This window comes from Heteronotia binoei, chromosome 2, assembly GCF_032191835.1.
Source record: "Heteronotia binoei isolate CCM8104 ecotype False Entrance Well chromosome 2, APGP_CSIRO_Hbin_v1, whole genome shotgun sequence".
NCBI lineage: Eukaryota > Metazoa > Chordata > Lepidosauria > Squamata > Gekkonidae > Heteronotia > Heteronotia binoei.
In genome coordinates this window covers 62,732,737-62,746,503 of record NC_083224.1, presented here as the reverse complement: position 1 = coordinate 62,746,503, position 13,767 = coordinate 62,732,737, and the positions used below count along the sequence as shown (strand labels likewise).

Sequence of the window (13,767 nt, the reverse complement as noted above, 5' to 3'; positions counted from 1 at the left end):
TGAGAGTTTCTTAAGCTTTTCGCAGAGATGTAAATATTTATGTTGAGAGATTTTTGTTCTGGTGTTTCCCCCCCAAACACTCCAGTACACTTTCTTTGAGTATTCTCTAACTCCGTTGGTTTCCAGAATGCTGGTATACTCTTTCCAGTACACAAACCCCTTCTCTTGAACCATAGTACTCATCTTGAGTTTTTAACTTACTCTTAAGGTCTCTAAAAGCAGTTTCTAGGCACACCAGACCAGGAATCTCTGCACTGTTCCAAGCTAACTCCCTGATGGACTGGGTAGGGAAATTCTCCTCTCACTAGATCAATTCCCTGACTTTGGCCCAAATGGGAGTCATCACCTAACTCCCCAAATATCCTTGTCAATTTCCTCCAGTTCTCCTGTCTGTGTTAAACTGCTCTCAGTCAGACCTGAATTCTGAAATTGTCAGTACTTGACTCTTCTCTGCTAGGGCTGAAATCAGACTGAATTCTGTTCGATGTGCAATTCAGAAAACTTTCTCTGTTCAGCTGATGCTAACCAATCAGATCTCTTGGATCAGCCTGTCACTCAAGGCTCTCTGTTTCTGTAAAGAATCTTTATTTGTTTACACATGTCTTTATTTGTTTACACAGCACTGCTAAGTGTTTAAAAATGTAGTCAGTCACAACTAGGGGTGTGCAAGAAGAAATCTTTTTTTTTTTAATTCAGATTCTGGTGTTTGGGACTCAAAAATATTTGATATTCCCAAATACCCCTGAATATCTGTATTGACATTGTACTGGTATTCAGGTTAGTATCTGGGATACCCAAAAGTATCTGGGAAACCCATTGTGTATAATAGAGAATTTCACTCATGGGTTGTGCATGTGTACTCAGTGAGTAAAGTGATTTAAACTTTAAACTGTTTCCCTCCTGGAGTCAGGTTGCAGCGGTGGCATGACTCTGAAGGAGAAGAGAAGGATTTAAAGTTTAAACCCCATCCATCCCCTCCCAAAGTCATGCTGCTGTGGTGCAACTCTGGGATGGGATGGGATGGGATGGGAAGGGAAGGGCTTAAACTTTAAACCCCTTCCCTTCTCTCTGGAGTTGTGTCATGGCTATGGCCTGACTTGTGGAGGGGATGAAAGGAATTTAAACTTTAACCCCCTTCCCTTCTCTGGCAAAGTTGCACTGCAGCTGTGGCCCAATTCGGGGAAGGGTTTAAACCCCTTCCCTTCACTCAAGATACCTGAATAAAAGCTGAACAATATTGGCTTTTATTTGGGTGGGGCTGTTTCAGTAGCTGAATACAGATCAGAGATTCATCTGAATAAATATCCAATTATTCAGCTGAATAAATAACAAAAAAACCCCTGTTTATTCAGTTTGGCTTATGCTACGTGCACACCCCTTGACACAACCCATTTCTAGTGTCTGATACCATACTTTCCTATGTATTTACTTGTTTTCAAAAGAGTACTACATATCTAAAAGATATTAATCAAATTGAATTAGTCTCAGGGAGCAAGAGATGCATGTTTTCTGTACTACTATAACATGCTCTCTGCTTTCCTACAGTGCTGGTTTTAAATTCAGCATGCCATGCGTTTCCTAGTACAGAAAGGTCTAGAATGTTTAATTTACTATTGTATATTTACTTTGAAGTCTGAGAAAACACTGAGTTATATAGTATTGCTAAGGGAGAAAGTATCAGGGCAGAAGGAGAAGAACAAACCTGACCTCTGACTTTGGAATAGTCAGTATAATGAGACATCAGAATAGTGGAAGCTGCTCAAGACTTGAACTGTCTCCCCAAGGGCTTGGCTTAAATATGCAAGCATGCACTCTGAGGACTGTATGACAAGCATACCCAAAATGCTGAACATGTCCTTTGCTTCCTGTTTCACAGCCATTTTTAACATATGTCTGATGAAGGAAAAATGCATTACAAAAGCAACTTTGTGTAGTCCTAATAACAGCAGGACTTCTCTAAAATTCATGGGAGAACTTTTCTAATTGTATTTGATACTACTTTATGTTCTCCCGCTTTCATGACTTCAGCAAGTGAGCTTAATGGATGTGAATGACTAATGAAAATGAGAATGGAGCAAAGCAGGTATACATCTGCCAGTAGAGTTCTGTTGTTTTTGTGACTTTTTAAAATAAGAACCTTCTGAGGTGATTTGCAGCCTTCATGGCTGGTTGTAAGCAGACACTGGCAGTGTTCTTTGGTTGATATCCCTAAAGAGTGTTGTTGTTGTTGTCGTCATTGTCATCATCGTCATAATCATCATCATCATCAGGAGAAAAGGAGGAGGTGGAGATTGGATTTATACCCCGCCCTTCACTTGGAGTCTCAGAGTGGTTTACAATCTCCTTTCCCTTCCCACAACAAATTCCTGCTGAGGTAGGTGGGGCTGAGAGAGCTCTATCAAGAACTGCTCTTGAGAGAACAACTCCAAGAGAACTATGACTGACCCAAGGTGACCCAGCAGCTGCATGTGGAAGAATGGGGAATCAAACCTGGTTCTCCCAGATTAGAGTCCACACTCTTAACCACTACATCAAACTGGTTCTCATACATCTACATAGTTCTGTCTCTGTGTGTGCAATTCACTCTAACAACTAAGTTAATATCTCTATCTTTGGAGGTTTTTAAACAGAGGCTAGATGGCCATCTGACAGCAATGAGGATCCTGTTAATTTAGGGGGAGGTATTTGTGAGTTTCCTAAATTGTGCAACCGGTTGGACTAGATGACCCTGGAGGTCCCTTCCAACTCTATGATTCTATGTAATTGGGGATGGGTATTATATCCATCCTGCTCTCCACCACTTTGTGGCATCTTCCACTGAGCTTTGAGAAGCATTTTAAGCTGAATGACAACTTTGTTGATTCAGGATAGGAGGTCAAACTGACTAGTCTGCTATAGCGGTTAAGTGCACGGATTCTTATCTGGGAGAACCAGGTTTGATTCTCCACTCCTCCACATGCACCTGCTGATGCAACTGGGTAGCCACAAGTTCTCTCAGAGCTGTTCTGCTCAAGAGCAGTTATGGGAGAGCTCCCTCAGCTCCACCTACATCACAGGCAGCACCGGGGCTGGGGTGCTGGCACAAAGCCGGTGTCCCAGGCTGGGTGTCCCTGCCACCCCTTGCCTCCTCAGCAAGGTGAGCTCAGTATCTGGTACCATGGGACTTTCGGGTTCAACATGCACACACGCATGCCATCACTCCATCCCCCACATCTGTGCTTGGAAGCACAGATGCGAGGGGCCGAGTAAGTGGCATGCAAGTCCGAAAGCCCTGTGGCAACCAGCACCAAGCTCACTATTTCCCTCGTCAAAACCAGCATCCTCTTTCCAGGGCCACACTCCAGGCATCTGCCTCATGCTGCCTAACAGACACACCAGCTGTGTTCACAGGGTGTCTATTGTGGAGAGGGGAAAAGGAAAGGAGATTGTAAGCCACTCTGAGACTCCTCCAGGTAGTGAAGAGCAGGGTATAAATCCAGTCTCTTTTCTTAAAGACACCCGTAGGAAAATCCTAATTAGAATTACAACTTTCTCAATCCATTGCAATCAATGGTCTTGGAGGCTGTAACTCTAATTAGGATTGCACTGTCAGTGAGCATTTAAGCCTGCGTTCTTCCATACTTAAAGAGTTATACTCTAGCCCAGGACTCCCCAACCTTTCTCAGTCTATGGGGAACTTTGGAATTTTTAGAGGGGGTGGTAAGTACCAATCCAAAACTGTTGGTGAGAAAGCAGTGCCAAACTCAAAATCCCTGGTGAAGGAGGCAGAGTCTAATACTGTACCCACATTCTCACTTTGCAAAGAATCCCAGAAAAGGGATAAAAGAAGGATGAAAAGATACCGCTGTAGGTGATGGGCCATCTGACAGCAATGCTGATTCTGTGAATTAGGCAGATCATGAGAAGGAGGGCAGGAAGGGTTGCATCAGTGCTTAGTTCTTGTGGCCCTTTCTTTCACACTCAGGGGAATACTGATTGCCACTTTGGAGTCAGGCAGCAATTTTTCTCCAGGCCAGTTTGGCAAGGGATCCTGAAGTTTTTGCCATCTTCTGGGAATGGAGCAGGAGTCACCGGGAATGCACGTGTGTGTGTGTGGGAGGGGGGAAGTATTTGTGAATTTCCTGCACTGGGCAGGGAGTTGGACTAGATGACCCTGAAGGTACCTTCCAACTCTGTGGTCCTCTGATTCTATGAATGGAAGCCCAGGGGGAAGAAGAAGGAGAAGGGAGAAGAAAAAGAAGAAAAGCCTGATGAAGAATGGAACCAAAAGCCCTGGTGCTTTACCAGTCCTCCTGATCCTACACTGGTTGTGACTACTACTGCAGCCATGGGAAGGCCTTTTGTTGAAGTGAGGGCAGCCAAGAACAAGCCCTGCAAGCTTTCTCAAAAGCCTGGCAAGCATCAAGGGAACTACTGTCAAGCTCTATGGTGCCCATGGGCACCACACTGGGGAATCCTGCTGTAGCCAGTGTTAGCCTTGTGTGTGGGAAGGATCTTGAGTTAGATTTATTTATTTATTTATTTGTTTGTGTGTTTATCAGATTTATATTCTGCCCTCCCCTGATAGGCTCAGGGCGGCTAACAACAGTTTTAAAACACTGGCAATTTACAAACATATTAAAATTAAATACATATTAAAAATTTCCATACATATTAAAAATCCAAGATGGCAAGCTTCTGATTTCCATTATATTAGTTCAGTGAGATTGTCAGTGCTGAAGGTAATAGCCACCTCCCCCTAACCATTAAAGGCGAGTTTGAATAGTTCGGTCTTACAGGCCCTGCGGAACTGTGGCAGGTCCCACAAGGTCCTGATGTTTTCGAGGAGGGCATTCCACAAAGTGGGGGCTATTACCGAGAATGCTCTGACTCTAGTGCTGATCAATCGAACTTCTTTCGGTCCAGGGATCTTAAGGAGATTTTGAGACTCTGATCGTAGTGCTCTCTGGGGTATGTATGGGGAAAGGCGGTCCTTCAGGTAGGCAGGTCCCAGGCCATATACGGCTTTAAAGGTTATAACCAGCACCTTGAAGCAAATCCAGAACACCACAGGCAACCAATGTAATGCTTTCAGCGCAGGTTGAATTTGCTCCCGTACAGGTAGCTCCATTAACAACCTGGCTGCTGCATTTTGCACCAGTTGCAGCCTCTGAAGTTGAGTCAAGGGCAGCCCCATGTAAAGGGTGTTACAGTAGTCTATTCTCTATTGCTTGGATGGGGGATAATATTTGAAGAGCAACAGGTAAGGTTGCCAGGTCCACCTTAGCCACTGGCAGGGAATAAGGGATAGGGTTGCCAGATCTTGATTGGGAAACTCCTGGAGATTTGGGAGTAAAGCCTGGGGGGTGCAATTTCTGTGGGGTGCAATGCCATACAGCCCACCTTCCAAAACATCAATTTTCTCCAGGGGAACTGATCAATGTAGTCTGAAGGCGAGCTGTAATTCTATGAAATCAGCAGGCCCCAACTGAAGGCTAGCATCTCTAGCAGCAGGCAAATAGGAGAATGCAGGCTGCAAGAAATTTGGTACAACAAGGAAGGCACTGGGAGGAGAGAGGAAAGGAAAGCCCCCCCCCCCATGTCCTCATGATATCTCACACATATATGTTATCCGAGTGGCTACAGCTTGCAGCCAGTCATGAAAGCCCAGACATTTCTTCCTCCCTCCACCTAAAAAACACGTCTTTATCAGGAAAATACCACCTGCCTTGTAAAAGAGAAACCAATAGTGACAAAGACAGCAATTACTAAAGAAACCAAGAAAAAGAAAGAAAATCATGGTCTCCCCCTATAAATGGGGAATTTGTTTCATTTTCATATTAATCATACTAATTAAAACTCCTAATTTTTAGAAATAACAACAGAAATGCACAAATCTAGCCAGTATAATACACAGTAGACTCAAATTGGAGAATACGTAGTTCTCTCAGTTTATATTGTGTTTATGCCTTCTTTTGGATCACAAAGAGTAATCTGAAGCTATCACAGGCTACTGGTTCATATTCTGTGGGAAGCACCAACACTCCATTAAGAGCAGAGTTTAGGCATAAAATCAGCACCAGTGCAACAAGCTCCTAGATTTTAGAGAACATTCATTCCCTTGAGGTTGGCTTGAAGAGAGTGATGGAATCAGAGAGGTATGCAGATAATATCTTCAGGGACATTGCACAGAGTTTTCATTCCTTTGGCAACAGCTTCTTGGCTGTCAGAGAAAATGCGTCTTTGGGTCATTACATTGGAAAAATCTGAGGAACATCTGAGGGACTATGCCAAGTAGACATAACAAAGAATGTTGAACTGACAGATTAGCAAATCATTGGGACTGGATGGTGTTCACAGTTCTTAAACTAATCAAATCAAAAATTTCTGATCTTTATAGTCAAGGTAACCAGTTTTTAAACTGTGGTATTCACTACTACAGTATGTGGTGATGGCCACTAATTTATATGATTTTTTTTAAAAAAAGATGGTTAGATATGTTCATTGAGAAAACCTCACCAATGGCCATTAGCCATAATATCAAAATGAAATCTTTTTCACAAGAAGGCAATATACCTCTGAGCAATGAAAACACATTAGTGCTATAGACCTCTTACTTCCTTATGGGCTACCTAGAAACATAGGGTTGGGAGAAAAAACACTGGATTAGATTAATAGGTGGTTGAAGACAACTGGGCACATCTTCTCTTCCTCTTCCAGAAAGCAAGGAAATAAAAAAATGAGCAATGTTTGCCCTCAGCAGCTAACATAGTAGTCTTCACTCTGCTCATCAGAAAGTGATAGGACATCTGGACATGTCTCACCACTGTACCACATGCCTAGCTCCAGCAATGGATTAAATCAGTCCAAATCTGCTGAAATGATTCTGTAGGTTAGATACTAAGTGTCAGTGATTACAGGAAAGGATTCTTAAATTCCATGCTTCCCTCTACTTCCAGATTCTTGTATTCCCCCCCTTTTTATTGTAACAAACTCTCACACTTCATTTCTCCATATGAGACTGTAGTAACCCCAAGGCAGCGGCTGATCTTGAACACTGAGATGCAGCTTCCTCTTAGCCAGTTCAGTGAGTGATATGTCAATTCCATTTATCTAATTATTCCTGCTTTGAGCCACATAAGCAAGAAAGAGAGCAAAAGGCTGTAATTCCATTTGACAGTACGCCATGTCACTGATATCCCTTCCTGCCTCCCTGAGTCCAAACAAAATTAAAGTGGCCACAAGCATATTGACAGCTTGACACAATGAGGTCAAGTAACAGTAACAGGGGCTGAATCCTCTTTGGTTAAGATCAAGAACCCATAGGGAGACTGATATATTACATCTGCTGGTTCACCATCAAGCCAGTCTTTGGCAGGACCAGCATGTAGTCAGGGGAGTCTCTTCCAGTGCCAGGAGATGTGTGTCAGCCAAAGCTTTGGTGTAAAAGTGCTTCAGTACAATTGCTTAATGATTTAAAAAGTGCCAGGAACATTTGTTTTTGAGAAGGAAATTGACTCAGACATCTACATAAGAGGTGGCCCGTTACATCAAACAATAGGGTTTGATAAATTCGAGCTAGTAGTGCCACATACTCCTTATACAAGTATGGTCAAAACCTGAGAGCTTATTTTACTAAAAACATAATCAGAAATGGATCCCCAGATGACAATAAGTTCAATATACCTTACACTAGCTACAGCATTAGTCTGACTGCTCCGTTATGCAGCTGCTCCAGAGTACATGGTTGAAGCTCAATAAATGTTAAAGAATAATATGACCAAAACTTAATACCACAATAAATTTATTAGTCTTTAACATGCCACAAGACTGTATTGCCTTTTCTATGATGCCTATGGAAGTAATGATAATGTTTTTGAACACTCTTCTCATTGTATGCTAAAAATAATTCTGACCACATGATGGAGCAATCGGATGATCAGTTAGCTGCATACAAACCATACTTGGCTCACCTCATGCAGAGTTCGAATTTCTGACCATGACTCTAGATTGGGTATGTGTAACACAAACCAACATTCCATTTTTCTTATGAGAATGAATATTAGGGATTATGTGATATTCTCATGGGGTTGGATTAGTGCTATAGAAATGAACACCTGTAGATGCCTTTCCTTTATGCTGTAAGCAATGAACAGAGATCACAAGTATTTGATCTGAAGGCCCCAGTGGAGATGCTAATTTTTCACAGCCTTAGACTTCCTTGACTACTAGACTTCTTTGATAGTCCTACAGATCATCCAATCAGGTGAATTTCATTTACATTTTTAAAAATGAGTTCTTTGGGGATCACTCTTCCAGTGTTTTATAAAGCAGAAAAAAGTCAGATCTGAAAGGAATATATCTAAGTTAAAGAAGGCAGATATCCTTCAGAAAACACTTTGTTTACTATTCCTCACAGTTTCTCTGTACTCTCTAGAACTTTTAGCCATCTTTTCTTTACTTCCAAAGTGGTGTTTTTATATCTCCATCAGGAATAGGAAATGCACTGCTGTGGACACTTTTGCAAATACAGATTTAAAATACTTCTGTTATGCAGAACACATTATTTACTCCAGGTTGTCACTGAATACTTGCTATCACTCTTGATCCTTCTTGGTTTTCTCGACTGTTCATCAGTCTCAGGTTGGAATGACTGGAATGCCCATAAATTCAGGCTACGGAACTATGGAAAAGTATGTTTCTTACATCATCTATTAACCCAAGCAGTAGCTACAGCTACTAATTCATTGTACGGTTCATTCCTCCCCCTTTAACCTTTCCACCAGTGGGGAAAAGTAATGTTTTATAAGGGCTTGTATTTGGAAGGTCTCCATCTCAAGCTGAAGTACCAAGTTAAACTTTTAGTCATTTGAAAACTATTGTCAAATGCTTTGACTGGCATTCAGATGAATCTGAATTTTGCAAAGGCTTTACTTGAAGCAAATGCTTTCACAGTTACTAAATCAAATCTAACCTAACCAGTAACTCTTAATCAATGGGGGGTGGGTTGTCAGAGACAGTTATAAGGGGAAATCATAATTAAATGACAAAAACATCAGCAACCATGGAGATGTTCCAAATATGGTTGTTGGGAAAATATCTCTCTGCTTGGCCCTAAGGGTCAGATTCTTACTCGTAAATGGCAGTAGAGCAGAGCTGGGTACAGCAAGGTAGGCATTACTTCTCCCTTGTCTCTAGCTTTAGAGGCCCTCTTCAACTTCAGCATCTCAGAAAAACATACCTGAATTGTCTAAGCCAATAGGTAGTAACCAAAGGATCACTCAGCACTCACCTGGTGGAAGATGCTGGTTCTGTTGTTTGCCTCTGCATCCGTGTACGCCTCATGAGGTGGTCTTTCATGGACATCTGGACCTCTGCTGGAATATCTGGCGATGTGTGACTTATTTTCACAGCTGCCTCCAAGAAACCAATAGTGCCTGTGTCCTTTAGCTTGTCAGCCATGGTCTCTTTCTCGTGTTCTGTTGAAAACTGGGAGGTGGGGGTGTTAGTCGAAATAGCCTTATTCCTCCAGGGCACCCAGCACAGCTTCCAAAAAAGAAAGAGAAAAACTGCCACCAGGGCCAGTCCACATACAATAACTATCACTGCAAGGAGGCTGATGGAGAGCTCTAGAGGGCAAGAGAAGGTGACAGTGGTGAACAGGATTGGGCAGAGAGTGGAGAAGAGATGTCAGAAACAGGTAGGAAAGCAGGAAAGGAAGGGAGAAAAGAAAAGAGTGTGAGAAACCCAGAAGGACAAGAACAGAAGCCTTTGCACAGTTTACAAGAAATCCAGAGGAAAACAATGTGAGAAGAGGAAAACAGAATTATGCCTCCTGGACCTCTTTTTGAGCTCCTCATATTGACCAGGGCTTCTGAATAGAATCTATGTGCAGATAAGCTGACTGTAGATATATTCTCTCTGTGTAATTTGTACTCTGATTGTCTAGTAATGGCTGCATGCATACAACCAGTAAATCAACACAGCCCTGTTCACAAGTTACAGTTAATGCATGTACAATGAAAACTTGGTTTTTCTTTACATATGCATTGAGTAATTCTAATGCTACAGTGAATGCATGTACATGAATGCATGATTGAAACCACACATTTATTCAGGTTTTGGCCCTCACTATCATTTGCAAAGTGCACACACTGGCTTTTTTCTTTACAAACATGCACACACACCCATATACAGTGCATTTACTGTAACATGTGAACAGAGTCTTTCCCACATTTAGCCACCATGTAACTATCCCCTTAGGGAGGCAACTAGCAGCTGCATGAGGGAACCCACAGTTGAAATGGTCGGGAGAGCTCTTCCTGCTATCCCAGCTGCAGACTCTCTCATGCAGCCCAGTTTAAAGGGGCTGCAGGAGAGAGCCCAAGACCACTGAGCTGATGGGGAAAACTCTCTGTCTCAGGGAGCCCACAGTTAGGCCAATAGGAAGAGCTCTCCCTGCCAGCTCCATCTTGGGGTCCCTTCAACATCCCCTTTAAAACAGGCCACATGAGGGAGCCCACAGCTGAGATGGCAGGGAGAATTCTCCCTGCCTTTCAGCCATTAGTTTAAATGGCTCTGAGCCATTTAAACAACTGCTTTCTGTTCCCTGTGAAAAGTCACAGAGAGCTCAAAGCAAGGTTTAAATGGTTCCAAGATGTTTTTCATGAAGGGTCCAAACCACCAAAACTGTCCCCCAAATTTTGGAGAAGTTCATTGTGGCTTGTCAGTTTATGAACCTCAGTTTGCAAACTCTGAACTGGTCAAAATTTGGGCATGCCCATTCTTATTGTGTAATGAAAAACCAAATTCTGCAACATGTATACACTCTGCACATTTTTATACTTTCTCTTATTTTACATCATTTATTCTGTTTCTTTTAAGCACGGAACAATACAGGGCACTTGTTCTCTGACCACTAGAAATCTATTCAGCAATAAATTGTGTGAGGCACCTTTACTCTAGTAGAAAGGGCAGGCTGAAAATTTAAATCATTTGGTTATTAACTGAAAAACCACAAAAATCAACATGTCAAAAAGGTTTCTGGAAACAAGATGCCTTCCTTTGAAAATGTCAAAATAAAAACTGGAACACTGCCAGCTGAAAAAAAATGTGAAGAGAAGGCTGTCATTTCAAGATAGGTACTTTGATATAAAAAATTGTTCCCTGTTTTCTAAAAACAAAGCAACTTCTAAAGTTGCTGGCATATGAAAAAGCTCAGACAATGTGAAAAAATTAACTTTTTAACTTCTCCACAGAAGAAAACAAATATCTTGGAAGCAATTGATTATTGTCATACAATCTGAAATTGTCCTGGTGTGGCAACAGATGGGTAAAGGGTTAGGATAGATACAGTTGTCTTGGCAAAAGCCATTTAGATTATTGTTTAGGTCAATGTAAGGCAGTTGGTTCAGGAATAAGGTGTGGGTCATCATTAAGAGGCATAAAATTGTCAGTTCTTTAATATACTGTTGTACTTTAGTACTGGATACACCATTTGTATTTTTCTACTTCAGGAGTTAAAGCGCCTAAGGACCAAATTAGGCATGATGTTTGGCACATGTTCTGCATAGAGAATGGCAACTGCTGATACCCAGCAGAACTCCCCATAAAGTGTCCCCAACTGTAATAAAGACTGTTGTGTGGAGGGGCATCTATCTCCCCTCATACCATTTTCTCAACCTGAAACAGCATGGAGGGCATTATTTGCCTCATCAGATGGCTGCATATGCAAGCATCCTTCTGCAGTCTTTGCATTCTGCTTCATGTGCAGACTAGGCTTGGGTCTGGTACAGTGGCAAAAATGCTGGTTTTGGATAAGGAGTACTATATTAATTGTGAAATTCATTGGATGGTTGGATGATAATGACCACATCATAATATCTCATAATTAGTTGCACATGTTTTTTCACGTGTAAACTGTAATTTTCAGTGTTACCTGGTATATAGTTTACATAGATATACATACCCCAGACTAAATGCTTAGATTTCCTCAAACATAAATACTATTTGTGTCAGCTGTTACATTCATCAAATGTATAGTAAAATTCAACTGAGATGCATGCATGTATCTAAGTAGCCCTTAGATTTTCTTGGCTTCCAAGATGGTTCAGAGGAATTATTAATATAGCACTACCTGTTTCTCTGGGATAAGTTGAAAATGCCTAAATAATATAATGTGGCCTAATAGTTAGTCTCATAGTCCTTCTTATGTATTTAGCATGAATATGTGCTGAAAAGGTAAGGTATGGTATGACCCTCAAAAAACATGTACACTAAGGCTGATTTAAATGAGAAGAGCAAATATATTCTCCTGATGAATTTTGAACTAGTAATGATAGTAAACTAACAGTTGTATGGTTGTAATGATCTGACATATGATGATGACTTTTTTCTTAATTTACTTATGTCTCAAACAATAAATTTTGGTAATCCTATCAGAAAATAGCTTGCACAGTTCACAGATTTGACTTATGCCAACAGCTTTCTGCTTTCCTGAACATGAAAAAATACTCCATTCTCTCCCCAACAGCAATTTTTTTTAAAAAAAGAACCACTCAAAATCTATCCTTATTAGGGAACTAAGCTTCTATCAGACTCTCTAGGCAACTTGCATCTGTTCTTCATTAGAGCTGCTATGAAAATAATCCTAAAAATATGTTTTGCCTTTCAATGCAAAGCCTTTCTATCAAGACTATTCCATTTGAACATAGATTTCACTTTGGATCTAGCATTATTAAAACATTAACACTGAGGACTGAAGAAAAGAGCATAAAACATGATGTGAACTTAATTTTTCATCCCAAGTAATGTAAAACCAAAACTGCTGATTTCCATAGCAAGTTGGCAAAGGAATTTGATAGCACCGCCTGGCTTTACAATGTGATCTTTCTGCTTCAAGTTTGGTTGTGATAACCCTTGCACTCATGGTTGACTGAACCCTTGCACTTTGTCCAGGCTCCAGTGCACTCAGCCTTGAATGACTTTTTGCGTGTGTGTGTCATTTGCAGAAATAAGTGTAGTAATTTGTTATTGTCAAATTAATCTGTGTGCCAGTTTTCGAAGAGCTTTGGACACATAACATGCATTCTAACTGCACAGTTAAACAGCCAGAGGCCCAAGAGTTTGTTAGCTGATTTAGTTACTAGCCAAGAATGGAAAGATAGACATTGATGGGTCCCTGTGTGGCTGAAAACTTGCATCAGCTGTTCCTCTCTTCCACTAGTCCCACATAAAAAGCCACTTTAAGAATCAAGACCTCTTCATCTACATCACAGCCTGGGGCTTGTATATTGCAACTCAATAAGAAAATGTGTTTTGTTTTCTTATTTAATAATGAATAGGACTGCACAAGATAAACAGGGAGAGGTTCCTGAGAGACTTGACTAATTGCATCCTCGGCATAGCAAAGACACCACTTTGGTATATGGAAAGCTAAACCCTGGAAAGTTTCCCAGCATTCTCAATATCAGAATACATCCTCATAAGAACTTGGTTTACATGGAAAATCAGCCTTGTTCCCACTCTAGTTTCCTTTACAAATGTTCTTAGGAATACTGAAACTCTTCCCTCCTGCTTGAATTAGTGACACAAAAATTATTTCATTCCCTACCCCCCAAACACTGAGTATACACTGGAAACATAAATAGTGACAAAAAACTCAGAAATCTGAAGGACAGTCCCGGCCACTTACTTCCCTCAGAGGCAAGATTTTCCCTCCATTTTTCATTCCCTTTACTGACTGAGCTGCCCTAGTCATGTGTTCTCTTCTTTCCTGAAGAACTCTGG

General features: G+C 41.3%; 1 protein-coding gene across 4 annotated transcripts in view; it reads right to left on the bottom strand.

Moving 5' to 3' along the window:
* The window catches only part of SYT6 (synaptotagmin 6), a 258,819-nt gene that overhangs the window by 136,216 nt on the left and 108,836 nt on the right, over nt 1–13,767 (bottom strand). For 3 of the 4 annotated variants that reach the window (XM_060231185.1, XM_060231184.1, XM_060231187.1), the window contains exon 2: nt 9,272–9,608. In XM_060231185.1, coding sequence (XP_060087168.1) covers nt 9,272–9,608 — 337 coding nt within the window. The remainder of the gene's footprint in view (nt 1–9,271; nt 9,609–13,767) is intronic. The other variant, XM_060231186.1, reaches the window with a different exon arrangement.